Source organism: Talpa occidentalis, unplaced genomic scaffold, assembly GCF_014898055.3.
Source record: "Talpa occidentalis isolate TD23 unplaced genomic scaffold, MPIMG_talOcc4v2.1 talOcc4.17, whole genome shotgun sequence".
Lineage (NCBI taxonomy): Eukaryota > Metazoa > Chordata > Mammalia > Eulipotyphla > Talpidae > Talpa > Talpa occidentalis.
The window spans coordinates 743,856-766,166 of record NW_023601754.1 but is presented as its reverse complement, the minus strand read 5'-3'; the positions used below and the strand labels follow the sequence as shown (position 1 = coordinate 766,166).

At 67.4% G+C, this 22,311-nt stretch overlaps 1 protein-coding gene across 1 annotated transcript; it reads right to left on the bottom strand.

Annotated features, from left to right (window-relative positions):
- Positions 1-241: 241 nt before the first annotated feature.
- SLC7A5 (solute carrier family 7 member 5) lies at positions 242-21,547 on the bottom strand. Its single transcript, XM_037515756.2, has 10 exons — positions 21,013-21,547; positions 12,182-12,307; positions 6,939-7,044; positions 6,196-6,240; positions 5,669-5,792; positions 4,809-4,912; positions 4,367-4,463; positions 3,239-3,388; positions 2,982-3,159; positions 242-2,173 (listed from the first exon to the last, which is right to left on the bottom strand). Exons 1-10 carry the CDS (start codon positions 21,545-21,547, stop codon positions 2,118-2,120), a joined length of 1,521 nt encoding a protein of 506 aa, XP_037371653.1. The 3' UTR covers positions 242-2,117.
- Positions 21,548-22,311: the final 764 nt, after the last annotated feature.

The following is a 22,311-nucleotide window of genomic DNA, read 5'->3' as shown; positions in this document are numbered from 1 at the left end:
CCCGCAAGCCTTGGCAGCACCACTGGCCCCACAGCAGGGCTCCTCTCCCTGGGTCTGGAACGTTCTTTCTGGGGCCCCCGAGAGGTGGGCCGGAGTCGGCCCCCACCACTGGCCTCTGTCCCCAGTCAGCTGCGTTGTCCTTCTCCGGGGCCGGAGTCTGGCCCCCTGTGCCTCCAGGAGGCCGTCAGAGACTGATGGTGGGTCCCTGAGGCGTCCCCACACCCAGAGCTGGGGCTGAGGAACAGAAGGCACCGGCACGACTTAAGGGTCCAATTGTTTTTCTTTAAAAATGAACAAAAAGCCTCACAAACAAAACCAGAGCTCCCCACCCCACCCCAGACACATGTAACAGATTAGCCACGAGCAGGACGAGACACGGAAGCCACGCAGGGCTGGACGTGGTCCCGGCTGGGCGATGTCCCCGCAGGCGCGCATCCGGGAGATGGGAGGACGCGAGCAAGAGCGGATGGCCGGCGGGCTCGGCCACATCAGAGACGAAAACCACACGCAGGCTGACGGGGGAGGAGTGGCCCCGGCGGGCTCTGCCTTCTAAGGTGGCACCCCCAGGCTGCGTGGGGGGACGGCCAAGAAGCCCAGATGAGAACACACCGTGACCCCCTCTGCCGGGTGCACCTGTCCACCCCGCAGCGGCAGAGCACACGGTCGGTCACCCGCCCTGGCCCCGGGGGAGCAGCAAACACTGGGAGGTGGGGGGTGGGGGCGGGGAGGAGCAGGCTGTGCCCCGAGATGTGCGCATGAACCCGCCAGGCGGCCAGGCAGCCGCTGTCTGCTTGCAGATGACAAAATCGAGGCCCGGGCAGAGCCAGGGACGCAGCTGTCTCGCACAGGTCTTCTGGCCTCCCGGGGCCGCCTGCCAGGGGTCTCACCCAGTGGGCAGAGATGGCCCCGAGGGCCAGAGCTCACCCCTGGCAGCCTCTGCGGAGCTGCGCGTGGTCACGCAGGAAGGCTGGGTCTCCTGACCTCCCCGTGGCCCCGCAGAGCAGGAGGGAAGGCCGGTGGGCTGATGCCTTTGTACCTCAACACCTAGCCCAGGCCCCCCAAGCCGCCTGCCGGGTTTCTCTGGTGTCCATCACACCGCCTGGGATACGCAGCCTCAACCAGCTGCTCGGCATTCATGCAGCCCAGGGTGGAGAGCGGGGAGGGCTCCCCAGGGTGAAGCGGGGGGCTCAGCACAGCACTTGGCTCAGAACACTTTGGGGACAGATGGGGGTCAGTGGCTAAGACGGCCACGGCACCTAAGAGGGGAAGCAGGGGGTGCCCGGCCATGTAGCGTCTGTCACCCTGTTTCTAGACTGCACGTGACCGGCACGTCTGAACGCGCTTAGCCGGGGTCCTCATAGGGCCACCAGGCCAAGAGGCGGTGCTGGCTGTGGGTCGCTAGAGGCCCAGCTGCTCAGACACCGGGCTCAGAACGCGGCCCTACTGCACACTCCGCCAGCCCCTCCTCTCAGGCAGACAGGGGCTGAGACCCCTGCTCCAACCTGGCCAGGGAGGGCTCTGCCCAGGGTCTTTAAGGCAAAAAGCAACTGTCCCTACTGTCCCCACACCTGCAGCAACGAACACCAGGAGCTGGGCAGGGCCTGTCCTCGCGCACACCCACGTCCCGTGCCGGGCGGCTCAGCACTCGGCCTCCGGCTGTAGCGTGGGGCTCTGCGCCTCCCAGGGTCAGGCTGGCCACACCAGGCCCTCGGGGGCCCCTCACGCTGCGGGCAGCACTGGGAGTTGGGGGAGATTGTCCCACTGCTCCCCCTTCCCCAATTCTTTAAAAAATAATCATCTTGGTGGCCTCCATAATTTAAGTTAAAAAAATAACACAAGTGGGTGGAGGAGGGCAGGGGGAAGACCCCGCGTGACGGGTGCCGGCAGGCACTGCCCGGGCTCTGCCCAGCGCCCTTTCTGCACGCCGAGGGCCCTGCTGATGCTGCTGTAGTGTGGCGTCCTGCCAGCTTCTGTGGTGGGTGCCGGGCCCGCAGGGGAGGCTGGTAGGTGGCAGGCCCGCGGCTGAGCTGCCTGGATGACGGGCAGTTCACCTTGGAGGGGTGAGTTGATCTCGAACGGTCTCTTGACATCTTCTTGGCAGCCTCCAGGCCACTGGCTTATGTCTCCTGGGGCACCACCTGCATGAGCTTCTGGCACAGGACAGTGGAAGAGACTGCGGGGGAGGGAGAGAGCAGAGTCATGGGGGCACCACCTCCGTGGGTGGGGTGGCCCCGCCTGCCGGGAGCACCTGCCTGTGGCTCCCTGGAGGAGCAGATAGCGGCTTGCTCCTGGTGCAGCGAGTCGCCCTGGGGTGCACACACTCCATGCCTCAGTGCCCAAGGTCTAGTCTGGCCTGGGGGCTGATCCTGGGGCAGCCGGTCACCAGCTGGCAGGTACCAGGCCCGGGGAGAGGAGGGGAGCACGCCTGAGGCTGCCAAGCCCTGGCCCCCCACAGGGTGAAGCAGGGGTGCCGTCAAGGGGCCCACAACCCTCCAAGCACCCACTCTGGGGCATCCCCCTTTGGGCCACTGCTTGTGCTCTGAAGGGAGGGTAGTGGGGGCCAGGACCGGGGATGGAGATGAGGCCCCAGCCACTGGCCGGTGCCCACGAGAACAGGGGAGACAGCCATCCTGGGGGACCACAGGCCTGGGGGACGTGGTGGGGGCGGCTTTCCCGGAAGTGGCCACGCGGACAGCCGCTGGGTGCAGGGCCTGCTGGGCCCCGGGAGCTTGTTCTCTCCCGCTCCCCCGCCCTTCTGGGTCAGCGGCTGTTGACGCCGGCGCCAGCCAGTGGGACCCCTTCCTTGGCACCAGCGGCCTGCTTGCTGGAGTCCTTGTTCTGAAATTAGCCGGTGCCAAGCTGAGTGCCTTATCCCTGAAATCTACAGGCCAGAGGCCAGTGCCCAGAGCCAGGTGGGTGTCGCCCACATGGACGCCAACCACTCGGGCCGCGGCAGCCCTGGGGGCCGGAGGCGGACTCACAGATGCCCTGCAGGAGCCACTTGGGCTTGCTCTTCCACCAGACGCCAAGGAAGTACACGGGCAGGCCGCTGAGCGTGATGGCAAAGCCGATGCCGCACTCCACGGGCGTCTTCCAGAACGAGACGGCGATCAGGAAGAGGCAGGCCAGGATGAAGAACACCGGGAGGGCCAGGTTCACCTGGACGGAGGAGAGCGCTGTCACCCGAGCCCCCCTCCCCGCCCCGGCCCCGTCCCCACCTGGCCGCCCCGGCAGCCACCTTGATGGGCCGCTCCAGCTCGGGCTTGGTGTAGCGGAGCCACAGCATGCCGGCGATGGCCAGCGCCACGCACAGCCAGTTGAAGAAGCTAAATAAGTTGATGACGGAGAAGATGTCTTTGGAGAAGGCGTAGAACAGGGTCATGATGCACTGCAAGCAGAAACCGGGCCGTGAGCCCGCGGGTGCCCAGGGCCCACAGGAACACCGCCTGGGCAGCCCCGGAACGCACGCGACCTCAGAAAACCCCAAGGGAGGTCGCCCGGGAGAGCTCAACACCCACCCGGGGCTCCGCAGGGAGGCTGAGCACAGCCCCGGCAGAAGGGCCCAGTGTCCGGCCAGCGCCGAGGCCTGCGTGCTCAGGGGCTTTGCGCAGACCACGCCACTCGCTGCGCCTCCGGCGTGAGGCAGAGCCCGGCCTGACCCCTGCCGACGGGGACGGAGGGAACCAAGAGGCCTTCCCCTGCCGCCCCTCTCAGCTCCCTCGCCCTGGGCACAGCTGGGGCCGCCCCGTGAGGCCAGGGCAAGCCCATGTCCCCAGGACAGGCCCCCTGCTGCAAGCTCCCCCTGCACCCCGGCTGGGCCTTCAGCTGGGCAGCTGGCGGCCACCACCCCTGCTGAGACCGCCGCCCAGCTGAGCCACGGGGATTCCCGCCCCTCGGGGACCCCGGGACAGGGCCGGCTGCCCAGCGGGGCCTCTGCGTTTGGGGTGATTGGCTCCATAGCGACAGAGCAAGAGCACGTGACTCGAGTGCAGGAAACTGCCCGCGATGTGACCTCAGCGTGGGACGTGCCGCCTTGTGCCCGCGCAGGTGACACAGCCGCACCCGAGCCCCAGGAGGCTCTGGGCTGGCCACAGAGGGGACTCCCCAGGGGGCTGGCTGCTCCCGCGTGCGCTCCAGATCGGAATCTCCCCACAGCCTCCCACGTTATTTTTGGATAAACAGCGGCCTGTGGCGCTCAGTGGAGCGGGCGGTGGAAACGCCTGCGCTCACTTACCTGCCGCTTCACACCGAGCTCGGTCTGTAGCCGGCGACTCGGCGGCCCAGGCAGACCACACACCCAGCAGATGGGGTGCACGGCCCGCCCCCCGCATCCCCCCGCCCTGGGACCTTCGCGCCGCTGGCTTACCGTGAACACGAGGGCGGGCATGGGCGTGAGGAGCCGCGGGTGGATCATGGACAGGATGGAGGGCAGGTGGCCCTCTCTAGAGCCCACGAAGAACAGCCTGTGGGCCACAGCGGACGTCAGCCCCCGGCCACGCGACCCCAGGCTGGGCAGGAATGGGGGCCTGGCCCTGGCCCCACTTGTTAGACTCTTAGCTCACGTCGGACACGGGGGCCCTTCTGTGTGGCTGTGTCCCCCACAACCTCGCTGGCCTGGGGGAAGCCCGGGGGTCTGCCCTGCCCCAGCCCTGGAGGGTCACACAGAACGTGTCAAAGGCTCTAGGAGGACACAGCAAAGTCCCCTCTCAGGGGGCCCCTCTACCTGCAAGCTCCAGCAGCAGCGGCACTGCCGACCCCGCTGACCCTGCCTGGCGCAGGGCCGGTGACAGGAGGCAACCAGCGCTCACCTGGACGAGGTGAACAGGGACCCATTGACGGAGCCGAAGCAGGAGAGACCCACGAACACGGGGATGATCCAGGACATGACGCCCAGGTGGCAGTTCCCGAAGTCCTGCAGAGACCTGCCCTGAGCGCCCCGCCCCCGAGGCAGGCGGTGCCCACGCCCCAACCCCGCTGCCCCAGGACCTTCCACAGGCTTGGCTGCCCCTGCCCTTGGGGGACCCCTCAGAGGCAAATTCTGGATCTGGGAGGACTGTCGCATCCCGAGAGCAGGGCCTGTGCTGCCCTCACATGTGGACACCTTTCTTGGCATCGCCAGGTGACCTTGACCTAGTGGGCTTCCCCGCGCCCAATAGGGGCTGGTGCTATCAGTCAGGCGCCCCAGAATGCGCTGGGGAGACACACTCGGGAGGCAAACCCGGGAGTGGGGTGTCTCCACCTCCCTGCCCAGCGGCAGCTAAGAAATGCCCCTAAAGGGCACCCCCCAGACAGGGCCGGCTCGCCAGCACGCTCCTCGGTCGGCCACCGCCATGAGCTCGGGGCTGCAGCCCTGGGCTCTGAGCCCGCTCTGGCTGCTCAGCAGTGGCTGAGACCCGACTCCTCACATACTGGGACAGGACCTCCATGTCCCTGGAGGCCCCTCCCTCCCAAGCCGGTCGGAACGACTATGCTGGGACCCCCCCAGACCAGCTGGCCTAAGCCGGCCCAGGGTAGCTGGCTCTGAGACCCCGCGTCCCAGGTGCAAGCAGGCCCAAGAACTGGCACCTGCTCAGCAAGGGGAGCCCGCTGTGCCTCCTTGGTGGGCATGCAGGCGCAGGGCCCGCCTCAGCCTCTCCCGGGCCCGGCCATGGGGGCAGTGACACCTTACCACAGCCACGGCCTCTGAGGTCAGCATCTGCTCGGTGGACAGGGTGGTGAAGTAGGCCAGGTTGGTGAGCACGTACACCAGCGTGACGATGGGGAGGGAGATCATGATGGCCAGGGGCAGGTTCCTGGAAGGAATGGAGGGTGGCATCAAATGCAGCCCAGGAGGGGGCCCCGGTCCTGAGCCTCACGTCCCGGAAGGAGGAGCACCTGCAGTGAGGGCCTGCCAGCTGCTGCGGCTGGGGTGGTGGGGAGAGCCTGCCCCGGGCTCCACCCGCCTGCCTCGGCCCTGCCTGCGACACGGGGCTACTCCCCAGCTCTGAGGGGCATCTAGCTCCAGGGTACACAGACCTGCTGGGAGGCAGGTTTGGGCCAGAATCCAGCCCCCAGCACAGTCCTCACCTCAAGGCTGCCCCACCCCACCGTGGCCCTGCACGCTGCTGGGCTGGCCCAGTGGCCAGGATGGCCTGGACAGGCTGGCCCCTCCCTCCCCTCACATGAAAAGCCGAGAAGGCCCGCTCACAAGCATACCTGTAGGGGTTGATCATCTCCTCCGTGACAAAATTCAAGTAATTCCTGGAATGCAGAGCAGAGTTTAGTGGTGCACCCTTCCTGGTCTTCGGGGGAAGGAAGGCGGCCCCCACAGGGCCCTCCTACCTGCTCTGGGCCGCTGGAGGGGACCCCTCACCCACCACCCTGGGCCCTGGAGCACACAAAGCAAACCGCGCCCGCCAGCTGGGCCCACCCTCCCTGAGCCCTGTTCTTTCCAGGGGCAGCCAGCACCGTCTCTGAGGCAAAGGCGTAGCCTGGCCTGAGCAGGCTCACACCCCTGGGCATGAAAGCCTCAGGGTCCGAGGCAACAGGGGACAGTGACGCAAAGGGCGGCTCTGTTGGGACCCAGTGTGCACGTCAGTGGCCTCCAGCGAGCGCAGGTGGCCCTGTCCATCCCCTGACCCAGCCACCACACAACTATTCTCAGGCCCGGGACAGTTGGACTGAGAGCAGGGGCTGCGATCAGAGACCCAGGGGATGGAGAGTCCTTCTAGCAGCTGCAGGCTGGCATTCCACTGCCAGCGGGGCCAGGGCAGGGCTGCCAGGCCAGCTTTTGCAGCCCACATGCTTTCTGCCCGTGGGTGAAGGGTCACGTAGAGGCCATCCGCTCAGCGGCTGGGCATTTGAATCTCAGGAGCTCTGGGGGAGGATGGCCACTCTCTGAAACTGCCTGGATTTCTGGGTGCCCAGGGGCCCAGCCATGCGTCCGAAGCGGAACCCACCATCCCCCGTAGGCGAAGAGGCCGCTGTACAAGGCCAGCACGATGTTCCCCACGTCCAGCTTGGTGCCTTCAAAGGCGTTCTCCGGGTCCAGATTGGAGACGCCACCTAGCAAAGGCCAAACAAACAGAAAGGAATGCAGGGTCAGAGAGCAGCACAGGGTCACGCCAAGAGTTCTGGAATGTTCCTGGAGGGAAACACGGTAACAAACAAAAATGTCGGGTGAAAACTTTCCAGAGACAAATTAAAGGCACCTGTGGAGCAGCCCAACATGCACCTCCCTGACGCGCCAGGGGCTGTCTGCACACAGGGTGGACATGAGGACAGCAGGTCCCGGCTGGGGTGTGGGTGGGGGGGACCACTGGTTGCCTCAGAGAAGGGTGGAGAGCTCCGGGGGATCCAGGTCTGCACTGTGTTCCCTCTGCCAGGAGGACCAGGGATGCCGGGCCCAGGCCTCTCACTTGTGCAAGGCCCCGGAAGCACAACCTCCTGTCGGCTACCGCGAGCACAAAGTGATCCCAAAAGGACCGAGACGCACCCCAGGACACGGCCCCTCCCAGCGTGAACGAGGGGACGGTGCCGGTGGGGTCGCTGCCGCAGGAGGCGCTGCCAGGGTGGAGACGGCGGCCTTCCGGACAGTGCGCGGGGCGTCCTCAGCCTTGGGCCTTACTCGGGACATGGTGTGTCCTCTGCGGACCATTTCCAGAGGGACGGCGGGACAGCAGCTGGTGTGCACAGTGTGAGCGTGTGGTGTGCAGGCGCGCTGGCAGCGCTGCGTGGGGCAAGGCCGTCGCCGAAGCCGAAGATAAATCCGAGGCCTGAGCCCCCACTTGGGGCTGCAGGGGTAACTGGGCGTGCCCAGCGTGGCCGGAGGCACAGGTCTCAGGGTCTCTGGCTCCGAGCCCTGACGGGTGAAGGCAGTCTCCCCAGGGCACCCGTGCTGATCTGTGGGTCCTGCCCCGGCCCCCTTCCTGGGCTCTGTCCTTCCATTTTATGGCCTCCGCAAACTCAGGAAACAGCTGCCGGCTGCAGGGGCGTCGGTTCCACCAGGGCTGCGAGGGCTTGGCTGGTGCCCCAGCCCACAGGCCGCTCCGCGCAGGGGACAGGGTCTCCCTGGGGTGCCTGGGCCTCATTTCTGAAGTCCCAGGAGGAAAGCAACATCCAGGCCTGTTTACTCCCGCCATGGGGAGGCCGTGGCGGGCAGCCCCAGGCCGTTCTGTGCCCTCCCCCAACCCAGACGTTCCCCTGGGCTGTGCCCACCCTGCCATCTCCCTGTGTTCTTCCTCCAGCAGCCGCCCCAACCTCTGCGACCAGCACACAGTGACAGACTCTGTAGACCCCTGGGGTTGTCGTGGGGGTGGGGGCTGGGGTGCAATGCCCGGGGCAGCTCCCACAGCTGGTCGTCCCAGACGGGAACCTGCCCCGGGCTGATGGCAAACACACCACCCATGTGCCTGCTCCCCAAGGGCCGGGGCTACCCCTCCCCCGATCCAGCCCCGCTCCCGCTGTTTCACCAGGGCCCCAGGCACCAGCAGGCCAGGGCTGAAGGGCCTCAGTCCTCCCCGGACCCGGGCTCCCAGGGGGGCGGCAGGACAGGGTCGGGTGGACAGACGGGAAGGGCAGGCCCCAGGGGAGCTGCGTCTTTCTCCTGGTGTTATAGAGCAGCCCCGATATTAAACGGGTTCCCCCTAACACTGGGAGGCAGCAGATGAGGAGGATCAGGCCGGGTATGGGGACCCCATGTCACCCCCCCTTATCAAGGCCTCCTCCGAAGAAGACTCAAAGCCTCCCCCACACCTGCTGCCCAAGAGAAGAGAAGGCGCAGACCCCTTGGGTGGCCCTGGCCAAGCACCCTGCAGCAGCCTCAGAGGCCTTCGCGCCCCTTCGCTGCCTGTGCGTCCCTTCCTGGCCCTGAAGTGCAGGGAGCACAGGCCCTGCCCGGGCCCCCCGGCCACGACCGCGGAGGCAGCCTCGCAACTGCGGGCCTCGGCTGCCTTGGCAGCCTGGCAGGGCCCAGGGACCGCGGCTAACTGGGGTGGGAACGTGCAGAGCCCCCAGGGAGCCGCTTTCAGGGAAACAGCCCAGAGGCCTGCGTCACGCAGACACCGCCTTGGAAACCTCCAATCCCAGGGAGGGGGTCCCGCCCCCGTGAACCGTCCACCACAGGCCCGAGGGCCCTGCAACCGTCCCTCACCACAGGGGCCCCGCCGGCCGTCCCCGGACCTCGCCTGGCCTGTGTCGGGGAGGGCTGGGCAGGGGCTCCTCCAGGCTTCCCTGGGCCCCAGGCCGGGGGAGCCCAACCCCTGTGACAACCCCCAGCCTCGGGCCACTGGCTGCCCCATGCTGTCCCCTTGGCCAGTCCTCCAGCCCCTCCGGGGAAGGGCTCAGGACGTGGACCACGAGCCAGTTCCCACACTGGGGGGTGTCCGCTGCACTGCGACCTTCCACCATGGCCCCCAACGCCCCAGATGCCACCTCATGGTCCCTCATGTTGTGGGGCGCACTGAATAGTGTCCCCCAAACTCATGTCCCCTGGGAACCTCAGAATCTGACGTGACTGAAAAGGACCGCGCGGTGGTGCCGAGAAGCCCGACCTGGGCTCAGTGGGGGAGGGTGCGCTCGGCCCACAGGAAGTCCGGGGGCAGCAGAGGGGCAGGCCCGGAGCCCAGCACACGGGGTCATGGTGCCGCAGGTGCCGGCAGGAGCCTCCACAGTCTGCAGGGAGGACTCCTGCAGACAGACCAGGTCTCCCCGCGCTGGGCCAGAACCTCTAGTCTCCGCTCTGCCCCCCGACACGGCGGACATGGGGCAGACACGGCCTTGGGCCTCACCGCTCCACCACGGGCCAGGCGAGCAGGTCCTCGGGCGCACCGGGCCTCAGGCCTTGCCCTCAGAGGGGTTGCCCGAGCCCACCGCTCAGCCAGCTGCTGGGGCCGTTTTTGTCAGGGGATGGCAACAGGGCCGCCTCCCTCCAAGACAGGCCCCTGTCATCTGTTGCAAAGTCCCAGAGGGGGGCCCCTGGGCCTCAAGTTTAGCCAGACAGGAGGCGCTTCCCAGCTACAGGCGAAGAGTCCCCAATATCTGGCCAGCTCAGCAGCCCCGGCACTGGGGACCAGGCCAGGAGATGCAGCCTCTGGGGATGCAGCCCACACCCGGGTCTGACGTGGAAGGGCCGGCTCGGATGGGGGCTGGGGCTGCCCTGGGCAGGGGCAGGAGGCTCCCTCTCCTCCAGGCCTGCAGGGGGTGGGGAGTTTCTGCGCAACTGTCTTAATCTGCACGCCCGTCACCACGCCAGGAGAAGCACGCAATTCCCCACCGGACGCCCAGGCTCCAGCAGACACAAGGGCCCCATTGTGTGTCCCGAGAGGGACCTGGGTACAGGGACAGGCCGTCCACACCCCACTCCCGCCCTCCGGTGTGAACAGGGACAAAAGCTGGGGGAGCTGGCCGGCGGGCACATCCTGGGCAACTGAGCGCCCTCTGCCCATGGCCCCTTCATCACATCCACCACCAAGTCCCCACCCATCCAGCCCTCTGTGGCCTAACCCGGCCAACACAGCTACCCACACCCGGGCCCCACCCCCCAGCTGGTGTGGTGGCTCCAGGACAAGAAACGCCAATGGGTCCCCACCCACCTCCCCCACCCCCCACCCCCGCCCATTTTCCCCAGGGCGGGAAAATCCAGACACGGGGCCTGGCCCCCAGCCAGGTGGGCAGTCTTAGCTCCCCCCACTGCCCTCACTCCTTCTGCCCCTGGTGCCAAGGAGGGGGAGTGGTCCAAAGTCAAGACAGGGTGGCCACCCCAGGAGCCTGAGGGGGACAGTGTGAGGTCCAGGCTGCAGGACGGCTGCCAGTCCAGGCACAGTCTAGCCCTGGGTGGACAATCTGGCCCAGCCCTGACTCCAGCACCGGACCCACGGGGCTCACGGGGCCGGGCAGGCTGCCCGAGGGAAACAGAGGCAGCCCACGCTGCAGGGGAGCAGCCGTGTCCAGAGGGGGGCATTCACCCGAGAACAAACTGGAGCAGGAATCTTGCAGATGCTGCAGAGTCCCGAGTTCAGAAAGGGATTGCGGGGGGCAGGGGACACGGGTGTTTCCGGCAGCAACAGAATTATGAACATTATGATTCAAGCTGAACAAAAGCTCTTTGCTGTCCTGACTGAAATTTGTTTTTACAAAAATCAGGTTTCCCTGTGTTTCCTCCTCTGGCAGGAAGAGGACAGTCCCAAGGCAACCTGCTGGAGGGCGAGGCCGGGGGGTGCAGACGGACCTGGGTCCTCACGAGCTGAACTCCCTGTGAGGATGGGGGTGACCAGACCCGACTACCTCCTGGCTGCTGGTCACCAATTCCACACTGCGAGCCAGGGTGTCCCAAGACATCCCAGGACCCTGAGGACCCTGGTCTGCCTGTTCCCGCCCAAGGCGCAGCCCCTGGCTGATGCGGTGGCCGAGGGTGCGGTGGAGCAGAGCTGGAAGGGGCTGGGCTCGTCCCAAGGGCCGGGAGCCTGCTCAAGGCTGCACACCAGTCTACACAGGGGATCAAGACCCTCTGCCCAGATGGTCTGGATTCTTGGTTCGACTTTAAGAGGCCAGTGCAGACCAGCCCCATGGAGCTGGCATGTGAGGGCAGGCACCCTGGCAGCCTCCACAGCCCCACGTGCACCCGGTTCTTCTGAACCATGAGTGCCCCCGACAGCCTATGTGAGGTGGCTGTGTGGCCTGTGGGTGGGTGCGGTGGGGAGAGCAGAGCAGTCAAAACTGCAAGGATGTCATAGGCAGATACCCCAGGATGTGCATGTGGGGGCACCGGGCACAGCGGCCCCCAGGGCGTGCGAGGGGCAGGGTCAGCCATGGGGAGGGGCCGCTGTCTGGCCAGGACTGCTTGCTGAAGGCCAGCCTGCTGGGTGGACCTGCCAGCCCCGTGCCCATGTGGGTTGTAGCCACGTGGCCCCCCACAGGAGCAGCCTCCAGGGCCCACTGGGAGAGGCTCCATGGAGACCCCTGTCCCACCTGCACCCCAGGGAGACTGAGGGGTGCTCTTGTGTCCTCAAGGTGATCATCTCTCCCGCTGGGGCCATGGTTCACCTCAGCCACGCCACTTCCAGAGGCCGTGCCACAAAAACCGAGAGCGCCCCCGCCCGCCAGGCACCTCTGCCCAGAGCCGGTGCACCGGGTCCAGACAGCAAGGAGGCTGTCCCAGGCTCCCCACCACAACCCAGCCATCGCCCCGTGTACCCCGACTCACCCTTCCCGATCTGGATGAAGCCCAGCAGGATGATGAGGGACAGCGCCCCCAGCTTGGCAGCTGCGAAGACATTCTGCACCGAGGTGGCGACCTTCACGCTGTAGCAGTTCACGGCCGTGAGCAGGACTGAGGAGACAGCAGGGCAGAGGGGGTCAGTGTCAGCGGGGAGCAGGTCCTGGGATGAGGCGACACCCCCAGGGCCCTTAGCTCCTTCTAGGACTCTGGCTTCCTGGGGCTCCTCTTACCCAGGGGCTGGTCTCCAGGGTCAGAGCCGAGACCCACAGGTGCCCCCAGGCGTCATAAAGGGTCTTTCAGCCTCTTGAGCAGGCCAGGAAGCCCCCTCCCCTCCCACCGGCACCCTGCCGATCCCCAGGAGGCAGGCCCTGCACCGCCCACCTCGCCCGCCCAGCTGAGGAAGGGGCCCTTGCTGCAGAGAACCTTCCAGACAGCCAGAGAAAACAGGAACATCCTGTTAGCACAAATTCCCTTGCCAAGCAAGTGGGCCACCTGAGGCCCAGCCCAGCCTCCACGCAGGCAGCACCAGCTCCAGCGCAACAGAGATGCCTCCCCTGACCCAGGGGACTCATGGTGTTAGGGGGAAAGGATGTCCTGAGCTAATCCCATGCAGGCTTTGTGGACGCCACCCCCACTCCAGACTAAAGCCATCAAGACTCTGGGAAAGACAAATCCCATCACCACCAAGGGAGGGTGGCTGGGACCTGAGGGTGGAGTTGGGCAGCCAGGTTGGATATAAAAAACCAAACACGTGGGCCTTGGGCTCTCTCTGGCTCGCGATCGCTCGCCTCCTGGCTTCACCGCTCCTGGCTGGCGGCCAACTCTGAGAGCGCCATTTTGGGATTCCTGATCGGCGGATCGGGTAGGACTCATTTAAAACTTGGTCTCCCACTTTGCTCCCTGAGCTGTACATTTCCTCATTTCCCCTTCCCTTGTCAATAAACCTTTTATTAACCTTTCACGTGTGCCTGCAGTAGAGCATGGATAAGTCCTTTTAAGCGCGCAGGTGAGGACCCACAGTCAGGCACCCCGTTTTGTATTGGGGTTGCTCTACAACAGTTGGTGTGCACCGGAAGGGAAGCGGGGGGGGGCCCACAGGTGTGCAGGAGACCCACAGTGTTCAGCATCTTGCTCACACAGACACCCCATGGACTCACAACAAGGCAGACTTGAAAATAAGGCGCTGGTCACTCCCACACTGACCTGTCCCATTTCGCCACCCTCTCCCTGGCCCGCAGCTGGAGGGGAGCCCCCAGGGTCCAGAACCCCACTCCCTGAATGCAGCACCATGATGCTTGGAAGCAGCCCAGGGCCTAACCCCCCAGGAAGCCAGCCCAGCGGAGGGCTCTGCCTGGGACGGCCGCAGGTAAGGGGCCTGGGAGGCCCCTGCTCTTCCCACACCACCAGCTGAGGCAGGTGGCCCTGGGGGCTCCCCCCAACTACATGTGTCCTTTGTGATGTCAACTCGAAGGCTGGGCCTGGGACTAAGTGAACCCACGCTGACTGCCCGGGGACCGCCAGGCAGGAGGCGAGCAGGAAGCTCCCCACGTGCTCTGGGTTAGGGCACCCGCAGCCCATCCCCCTGGGAACTGCGGCCCCACCCGGCTCTCTTCAGCGCCTCCACCTGGGTGAGACGGTTAGGGTCAAAGGGTCTGGAGGGCCGCCGGCGGTCCTGCCCTCAGGCCCGCCCAGACCCTGTCCAAGGTGCTGCGGCAGACCCCGGCGCCGACCCAGGCGTGGCCACGACCCACCCCCAGCATGGTGCGGGGGTGGGGAGAGGCCCGAGAAAGTCCAGCCCCAAGAGACTCTCTGGGGGCCTCGGCCCAGGCGGACACCTGGCGCGCCCTCAGCCCCGCCTGCCCGCGCTGCCGCAAGAAGCTGGCAGATTGCATCACGCAGGCCGGGTGGGCGAGGCCCGAGCCCAGCCCCGCCCGAGCCCAGCCCCGCCGGCAGCGCCTTGGGGGTCCCTCTGCCGGCCGACCAGGGCTGAGGCTGCGGGCTGAGCGGCCAAGGAAGCCTCGGGGGTCTCTGCATGGCGGGGAGCCCCCCCAGGAGCGAGGGGGCCCGCCCTGCGTCCCGAGCCCGGGCACCTGCCCAGGCGCCCTGTCTCCGGCGCTCTGGGGTGGGCGTGGGGTGCAGGACAAAGGCGGCCACTATGGCTCTCCGATAAAAAGACTGGGATGGAGTTTGCCGCTCAGGGGCTTTGGCTGAAGAGCAAGCGACTCTTTGTTATTGTCCACCCAGTTCCTTTTTAAATATCAAAGTAGGACGTTATCTTAAACAAAGAAGAATTCATGGGGGCGCTGTCCTCCACCTCCGCCCCCCCCAGGCTGGGAGGGGCAGGGGAGCAGCCTCGCACTGGCGGGAAGGGCGGCTCAGCTGCTGGTAGTGGGAGGAGCCAGCGCTCCCCTCCCCCAAAGGAACTCTGGAGAAAGTTCTCTGCTGGGCCGAGGGGGAAGAGCAGGTAAACACGGGGCACCACCCCAGGCCTGCTTCTCGGGGGCTCTCCATGCTGGCACCCCCAGATAAGCATGGCTGGGCTCTGGCTGGGTGACAGCTGGGGTCCCAGAGATAAGGCCCCGGGGAACAGCGGGTCTCTGTGCCTCTGCAGAGGGAGGCGGGAGCAGCGGGATGGGCTGAGCAGAGCCTGTCCCCTTAAGGGAGTCCACCCCAGCCTGCTCTGGCTACAGGGTGCCCCCCAGCCGGCAGCAGGGGCTCCCAGCGCCCGTGGTGGGGGGTCTCCCGCGCGACCTCAGGACAGCGGCGCCTGGAGTCCTTGTGGGCAGGCCACGTGGGGCACCCCAAGGAGAGCGGCCCAGGGAGCCTGTCTTCCTTAAAAAAAACCCAGCACAGAAAAGCAGCCAAAGCAGACCACCAAAGCCGCTGCCCCGCTGAAGGCAAAGCCCGCAGGGTGTCACCAGGCCCTGGGTGGCATGGGTGCCGATAACCAGCAGTGCCGGCCCTGCCGCACTGGGGACATGGGCGGGGACGGAGGGCGGAGAGCGGGTCCCACCCAGCCTGCAGACTAAGGAGGAAGTCCCAGCCACTCTGGGTTCCCCCAGCCAGGCTCTGACAAGGTGCTCCTGGCAGGGTTTTGACGCTGGGTAAAGAGGCCCAGGCCTGGCCAGTCTGGGCGCCCCGGGAGAGTGTGGCTTCACACTCATGGGCCCAGCCGTAGGGAGCTGGCTGTGAGGACTGGGACCCAGGCCATGAGCACCGGAGCCTCAGTTTACCCAGAGTCCCATCGCCAGGCCCGGGGCAGGAGAGGATGTGGCAGGGGCTGCGCTGGTTCCGGGAAGATGGGCCACCGCCTTTCCCTGGGGCCACTCTGCTCAGGTGTTAGGACCCGGCAGACATGGCCCGGGGGGCTGCCCCGAAGGAGTCCAGTGGCTCCAGAGGCCCTCTCCTGCCTCTGCCAACCCCACCTGAGGGGTCACACAGGGCTCCAGGGTGCTCGGTGGACAGGGGCCTGGGATCAGCAGCCCCCTCCGCTCTAAGCCAGATGTCCATGGGCTGGGGTGTCCCCCGGGCCCTGCATTTCTCATTGCCAGCCTTGAAAGTGTTAGGGGGAAATGATGTCCCGAGCTAATCCCATACAGGCTTTGTGGACGCCACCCCCACTCCAGACCAAAGCCATCATCAAGACATTGGGAAAGACAAATCCCATCACCACCAAAGGGAGGGTGGCTGGGACCTGAGGGTGGAGTTGGGCAGCCAGGTTGGATATAAAAACCCAACACGTGGGCCTTGGGGGGCTCGCTATCGCTCGCCTCCTGGCTTCATGGCTCCTGGCTCCCGGCCAGCTCTCAGAGCGCCATTTGGGATTCCAGATCCGCAGATCGGGTAGGATGCATTTAAAACTTGGTCTCCCACTTTTCTCCCTGAGCTGTACATCTCCTCATTTCCCCTTCCCTTGTGAATAAACCTTTCATTAACCTTTCGCGTGCGCCTGCAGCAGAGCATTGATATGTCCTTTTAAGCGCGCGGGTGAGGACCCACATTCAGGCACCCCGTTTTGTATAGGGGTTGCTCTACAACAAAAGCTCCCACCCGTTACGAACAGTCTCCTACCAGGCTGGCGGCAGGTGCGGGGGGCTGGTGTGTGCCCTTCCCACCAGTGAGGGCTCAGGACCTGCTGCAGGTGGGTGGGGATGAGCCCCAGGAGGACCCACCTTCCTCGGGCCCAGGAAGCGGTGCCGGTGCCCAAGAACGCCGAGCCGTAGGGAAGGGGCGGCCCAGGGATGCTCACGTCCCCCCACCGGCCACCGCCGGGACCTTCGCCTGTGAGACTGAAGGAAGATCAAGCAGTCCCAGGAGCGCCGCTGTGCGGGGGGGGGGGGGGGGGGTCTGCAGAGGGAGCCAATCCTGCGGGGGGTGGGGGGGGTCTGTGGCCGGTGGGGAACCCCAGGGCAGGAGGAGGGAAGCCTCAGCCTCTCCCGCGCCTGCTGAGCCACGGGTCTGCAGCAGGAGGAAATGACTAACGCGGGTCAGCTCTCCTGGCCCCGCCACGGCCTGGACGCCTTCTCTCCCGGGCGACGGGGCTGGTCTCGGCAGCCCCACGAGCTCCCCGGCCCAGGCCGGAGCGCCGCCAGCACCCGATGGGACGCGCCAGCCGAGACACGGTGAAGAAGGCAGAGTCAAAAGTCAGCTGAGGTTGGGGCCCCCGACGGCCTCCTCCCACTTTCCCCACCCTCAGACACAGTCCGGGAGAATGGAGTCCCGGAGGGTCCCGGCCCCGGAAACTGCCAGGACCCGCAGGAGGGCCACCCCTCCTCTCTGCTGCTGCTCGCGGCCTGGCCATGCGCGTCCACGCTGCCTGCGAGGTGGCCGCCGCCACAGGGACGCCTCCCTCACACCCCAGCCCTCCACCCCCCGCCAGGCCGGCACCTGTGCTCTCCCACCACCTTGCCCCAGGCCCCGGCCAGCCTGAGCACGGGCCCTCCCGGGAGGATGGCAGGGGCTGAGACCCCGAGTCTGCGCCGGAACCCCCTGCTTAGAGCCCCGGTCCCTGTGACTACAGGATGGGAGGAGGCTGGACACAGACCCTCACCCGTGCGCCTCGGCCCGCCACCGCCACCCACCTTGGCCCTCGGCCCGGGCCCTGCCCCTGCCCGTCCCCCAGCCCCAGGGCACATCGGTCAGCCCCTCCCATACCTGGCCCCCCTCTGCAGGTCCCTCCTGGTCCCCACCGGGCTCCTGGTGATTAAAGACAAGCCAGGGGGAATCTGACCCCAGGCCAAGGGCACAGTCGGCCGCCCCAGTCGGGCTCTGCTGACAGCAGGTCCCCGTGAGGAGCCGACCCGGCCCACAGCCTGTGGCCCTGCAGCGGCTCCCTTCTGCGCGACTGCACTTCACAGGACTCAGAGGTCAGCACCTAGGGCAGGGGGACCAGGCACAGGGCACCACACAGCAGGGATCGGGTTACGAGGAGCAGCGGGGCGGGTGGTGCTGATTCCTCACCTTGCAGGCAACCCCTACCAGGAGGGGCTGGCACCGGGGAAGGGCAGGAGGAGCAGGTCTGAGGGACCCCACACCCGCTGGAGTCTCCCTGGAAAGCTAAAAAGCATCCCACGGGCTTTATGAAAAAGCCTGGCTCTCCAGTTGTGGGAGGTGCGCGCCCCAAGAAGACGGGACAGATGAACCTGAGGTCCTCAGGGGCCCCACCCAGGCCAGGAGGACGCAGATGTGGTAACCGAAGCCCCCGGACCCTGTATCTGCCGCCCTTGGCAGAGACACACACGTGTCCTCGCAAGCCTGATGCCAGAGGGCTCCCTGCCCACCTCTGCCTCGGTTTCCCCAGCTGTGAAGTGGCCGAGGAAGTGAGAGCTCGTGTCTAAGCTGGCAACAGAGCTTGAAAGCCCAGGTCTGCTTCTACCGTCACGGGGCACCCCCTGGGCGGGGTCCGGGAGCCGGTGACTGCGGAGCCGGGGCAGCTGGTGCGCATTCTGGGGCCGTCTGCACATTCCAGCGGATTATCAAAAGGGTCCGTGACCCAGGGATAAAGGGTCAGCCGCGCCCCCCCCCCCAGGTCACATGCTCCTGAAGGACCCCAGGGGCCTCCGCTCCCGTGAAGGGACGCGTGACTCCCGGAGGCGGGAGCCGTTTCATGTCTGGCCGGGAAAGTGTGGTTTCCGCGCTAATTACCAGCCTGGCGACAGCACTCAGCTCCCAGCTCAGAACTCAGCTGCCAGCCCCTTGGAAACACCCAGAAGCCTCTGCCTCAGGCAGCCAGGGGCCGGCCTGGCGGCTGGCAGGCGCCCAGGCCAGCGCAGGGTGTAGGCAGCCTGGGGGCAGCCGCGGCGGATGTGCCCGATGGGGCCCACACCCCAGGAGGGGGGTCACTGCCAGGGGCTGAAGGAGGTGGGCCGGGCGTCGGCAGGACAAGGGCACAGGGCAGATGCCGCCTGGCGGACTTCCCTGGGGATCCCCCTCTCCTTCCCCTTCTGAGGCGAGAGCGAGTCTGGACCGTGAAGATGTCGCAGGCGAGGCGGGTGGGTGGCGCGGTGCGGGCAGGGTCGAGCCCACAAACCCCAGCCGCTGTGACGGCCCAGTTCAGAGCTGGGGGCGGTGGCAGGAGGTGCCAGTAGCTTCCCAGAAGCAGAACCAGGTCTGTCCACCGGACCCCTGGGCACAGGCCTCAGAACAGCAGCTGGGGTCCCTTCTGGGGCTGAAGGCCCAGGTAAAGGGTAAACTCTCTACAAGCCTCGCAACCCCGCTGATCCCCACCTCCACGAGAAGGCAGGACACGCTTCCCTGAGCCACAAGGGGTACAGGGTACCCCCGCCGTGACGGGCTGCCTGACTGTGCGTCCTCACCTGCGCACTTACAGTAAGAGTCAACGGGGAGGGACGGGGCCCATAAAACCTATTTGTGGGGTGTGTTCAGGACATCACTCCCCCAAACACGACCACGCTGGGGGGACCCAGAGTCCATCCCCAGCCACCGGCTATGTCCGGTGAGGCTGAAGGATGCCACTGCCCCACACAGGCGTGTCCCGGCGGCCCTCCCAGCAGGCCAGGCCCCTCCGCCTGGAACGGGGGAGGAGGCGGCAGCCCAGTTCAGTCACCCCCTCAGCCCAGGGAGCGCCCTCCTTGCAGACTGTGCCAGGCCCACAGGTGGCACATGCCGGGTGAAGGGTAAACTTCAGGAGCACAGCTTTATCCCTGGCCTGAGACCTCAGGGAGGGAGAACATGGGGGACTTCACGGGGGCAGTGGTGGAAGAGTGCTCAGCAGGGTGCACCTCCTCTTCTTATAGAGAAATTCTAGGACCCAGCTCGCGCACCCTAACATAAACACAAACTTCGTGTGGCTTTCCAAGGTGTTCTCAGATGTCCCCTGCAAGGGTGCCCCTCCCCGGGCGCCCGGAACCTCTCCGTGCCAAGCGGGGCAAATTCTGAGCGAGCGGTGGACCCGGGCGAGCCCCTTCCGTCCTACAGCCAGGCCGACTCGCCCGGCTCTGCCCGCAGCCTACGGCTCCCTGGTATCACAGACCCTTCCGGGCCCGCGCCTTCTCACGCGGCGGTTCAGAGAAAAGGAACCGGGGAGGGTGGCTAGTTGCCCTCCCCATGTGGGAAGGGGGCATGGTGCACCCCTCTACACTGCCGGTCATGCTGCGGGGCCCCGAGTGCTGCCGGGGCGGGTGCCCCCAGGCCCCAACCCCAGATCTGCCCCCACAATTGACAAACTTGAGGCCAGAGGAGACCAGAGAGCGGGCCGTCTAGAGCACAGCTCTGTCCCTAAGGTGGGGGGAGCACGGACCCCATCTCGCAAGGAGGACGCTGGTTGGGACAGCTGAGCTGACCAGGCCCCTGGCCCCCGAGGCCGGCACCCATCCCCACGGCCAGCCCCGCTCGAGTCCTCAGTCCAGCTGCACGTGCTGCTGTCACGCCCGCTCAGGGTCTGGACCCACATCGCTGAGACTCCCCAAAGGGCACATACTGTCCCCTCGGCCCATGTGGCTGCTGCTGGGGTCTGAGGGCTGGGCGAGGCCCTGGGAGCTGGCAGGCCAGTGCTGCCCACTGCCTTCTGCTCACCCCCCATAGAGCAGGCGTTGAAGTTCAGGGACCCCCACCCCAGCAATGGTCCCCAGGCTGAAAGCCCCAAGGGCAGCACAGGTGGTGGGAGTCAGGGCCCTGCAAGCACTGAGCCGTGCCCGGACCCCACCAACAGGACCCCAAACTGTGCAGACCGCGGGCTCGCGCGGCCCCAGCGGACTGCTGTTTGAAAGTCAGCGCCGGCAGGTCCACTCCCAGGCCTCCTTAAGGTCAGCCGGGGTGGGGGTCAGGACCGGCCACAGTGCCCGCCACAGGCCAGTGTAGGTCAGTGGCATCTGGCACATTTGCCCCTGGGGCTGGTGAGAAACCTACTTTGCCAAGAAGCAACCCTGTCCGGCCGGTCCCTCACCGGAGGCCGTGTGCCACCCAGCGCCCCGCGTGCCAGCCACGGCCAGTGCCCTCAGCACCCTTGGGACACCTCAGCCCACCCCCACCCTCTCAAATTCACCCTCCGTCAGGCACTTTTGCTCCCTCTGGGCGCCGCGGGGGCTGGGGCAGCGGGGCCCGCTCTGCCCGGCTTCCTGCGCCCGGCACCAGTGAATGAATGGGGTGTCGCGGGCGTCCCTCCGGGCGGAAGTTGCCTCCACGTGGCGTCAGCGTTGGGGCCCGGGGAGGCCGCGGAGGGGAAGCGGCCGGGCAGGGCAGGGTCCTGCGGTCCCTCGGCCGGCCGGCAGCCGAGCGCAGGGGGTCTGGGCCGCCGCCCGGGGGCCGGGGGCCGGGGGGCGGGGGCCGGGGGGCGGGGCCGGGGGCCGGGTACTCACGCACGCACAGGCAGGCCACGAGCTTGGCGGCCGCCTCGGGCACCGGGCAGCTGGGGAAGACCGGCTTGAGCAGGTAGGTGGCGAAGACCTGCGCCACGATGTACTGCGAGGACGGCCGGATGATGAGCAGCTCCACCCAGAGCTTGAGGAAGGCGGGCAGCGCGCCGTACACCTCCAGCACGTAGGCGTAGTCGCCGCCCGACTTGGCGATCGTGGTGCCCAGCTCGGCGTAGCACAGCGCGCCCGCGATGGACAGCAGGCCGCACGCGGCCCACACGGCGAGCGCCAGCCCGGGCGAGCCCGCCTCGCGCAGCACGCCGGTGGGCGTCACGAAGATGCCCGAGCCCACGATGGTGCCCACGATGATGGCCACGCCGCTGGGCAGCGCGATGGTGCGCCGCAGGGCCACGCCCTCGGCCCCGGCCCCGGCCCCGGCGCCCGCCCCGGCCGCCAGCATCCGCTCGCGCGCCTGCCGCTCCTCCTCGGCCGCCGCGGGCGCCGGCGCCGCGCGCCGCTTCGGGCCCGGGCCCGCCATGCCGCCCGCCGCCCGCCCCGCCGCCCGCCCCGCCGCCCGCCCCGCCGCGCCGCCGCCCGCCCGCCGCTGCCGCCCGCCGCTCCGTCCCCTGCCCGCCCGCCCCGCCGCCTTTATAGGGCGGCCCGCCCGCCCCGCCCCGCGCGTCATCGCCCCGCCCCGCGACACCGGCCCCGCCCCGCGCCGTAGGCCCCGCCCCCGCGCCGTAGGCCCCCCCCGCGGGCACCTGTCCTCCCCCCTCCCCCCCCCGCGGCGCCCCCCACCCCCCACCCCCACCCCCGGCCCGCAGCCCCGGCCTCGTGCACGTGGGGCGCCCGCCCGCGGCCCCGCGGCGCCCCGCCTCCCGACGCCCTCCAGCGGCCGAGCCCGCGCCCCAACCCCCCCCCCCGCACCTCCCGGCCTGGGCCCCCGCGGGAGAGGGGTTCGCGGGGCGGCCCGCGGCGTCCCCAGCCGACCGTGCGACCCGCCGCGGCACACGGGCCCTGCGGCCCCGCCGTCCGCTCTCCCGGGCTTGGCAGGCGCGAAGACTGGGGGGGCAGACTGGAGGGGGACACGGGGGGGGGGCAGACAGTGGAGGGGGAAGGCAGTGGGGCCACCCGGCCTGCAGGACACAAAGGCCCCGCGGGGAATCACGGCAGAAGCCCGAGGGCGGGGCTGCACCCCAGTGCACCCCAGTGCTGCTGCGGCAGGCCCAGAAATCCCATCTTCCCCCCAGGGGAGCGTCCTGGCCCAGGAGCGACACTCGCAGGGAAGAGCTTTGCGAAGCA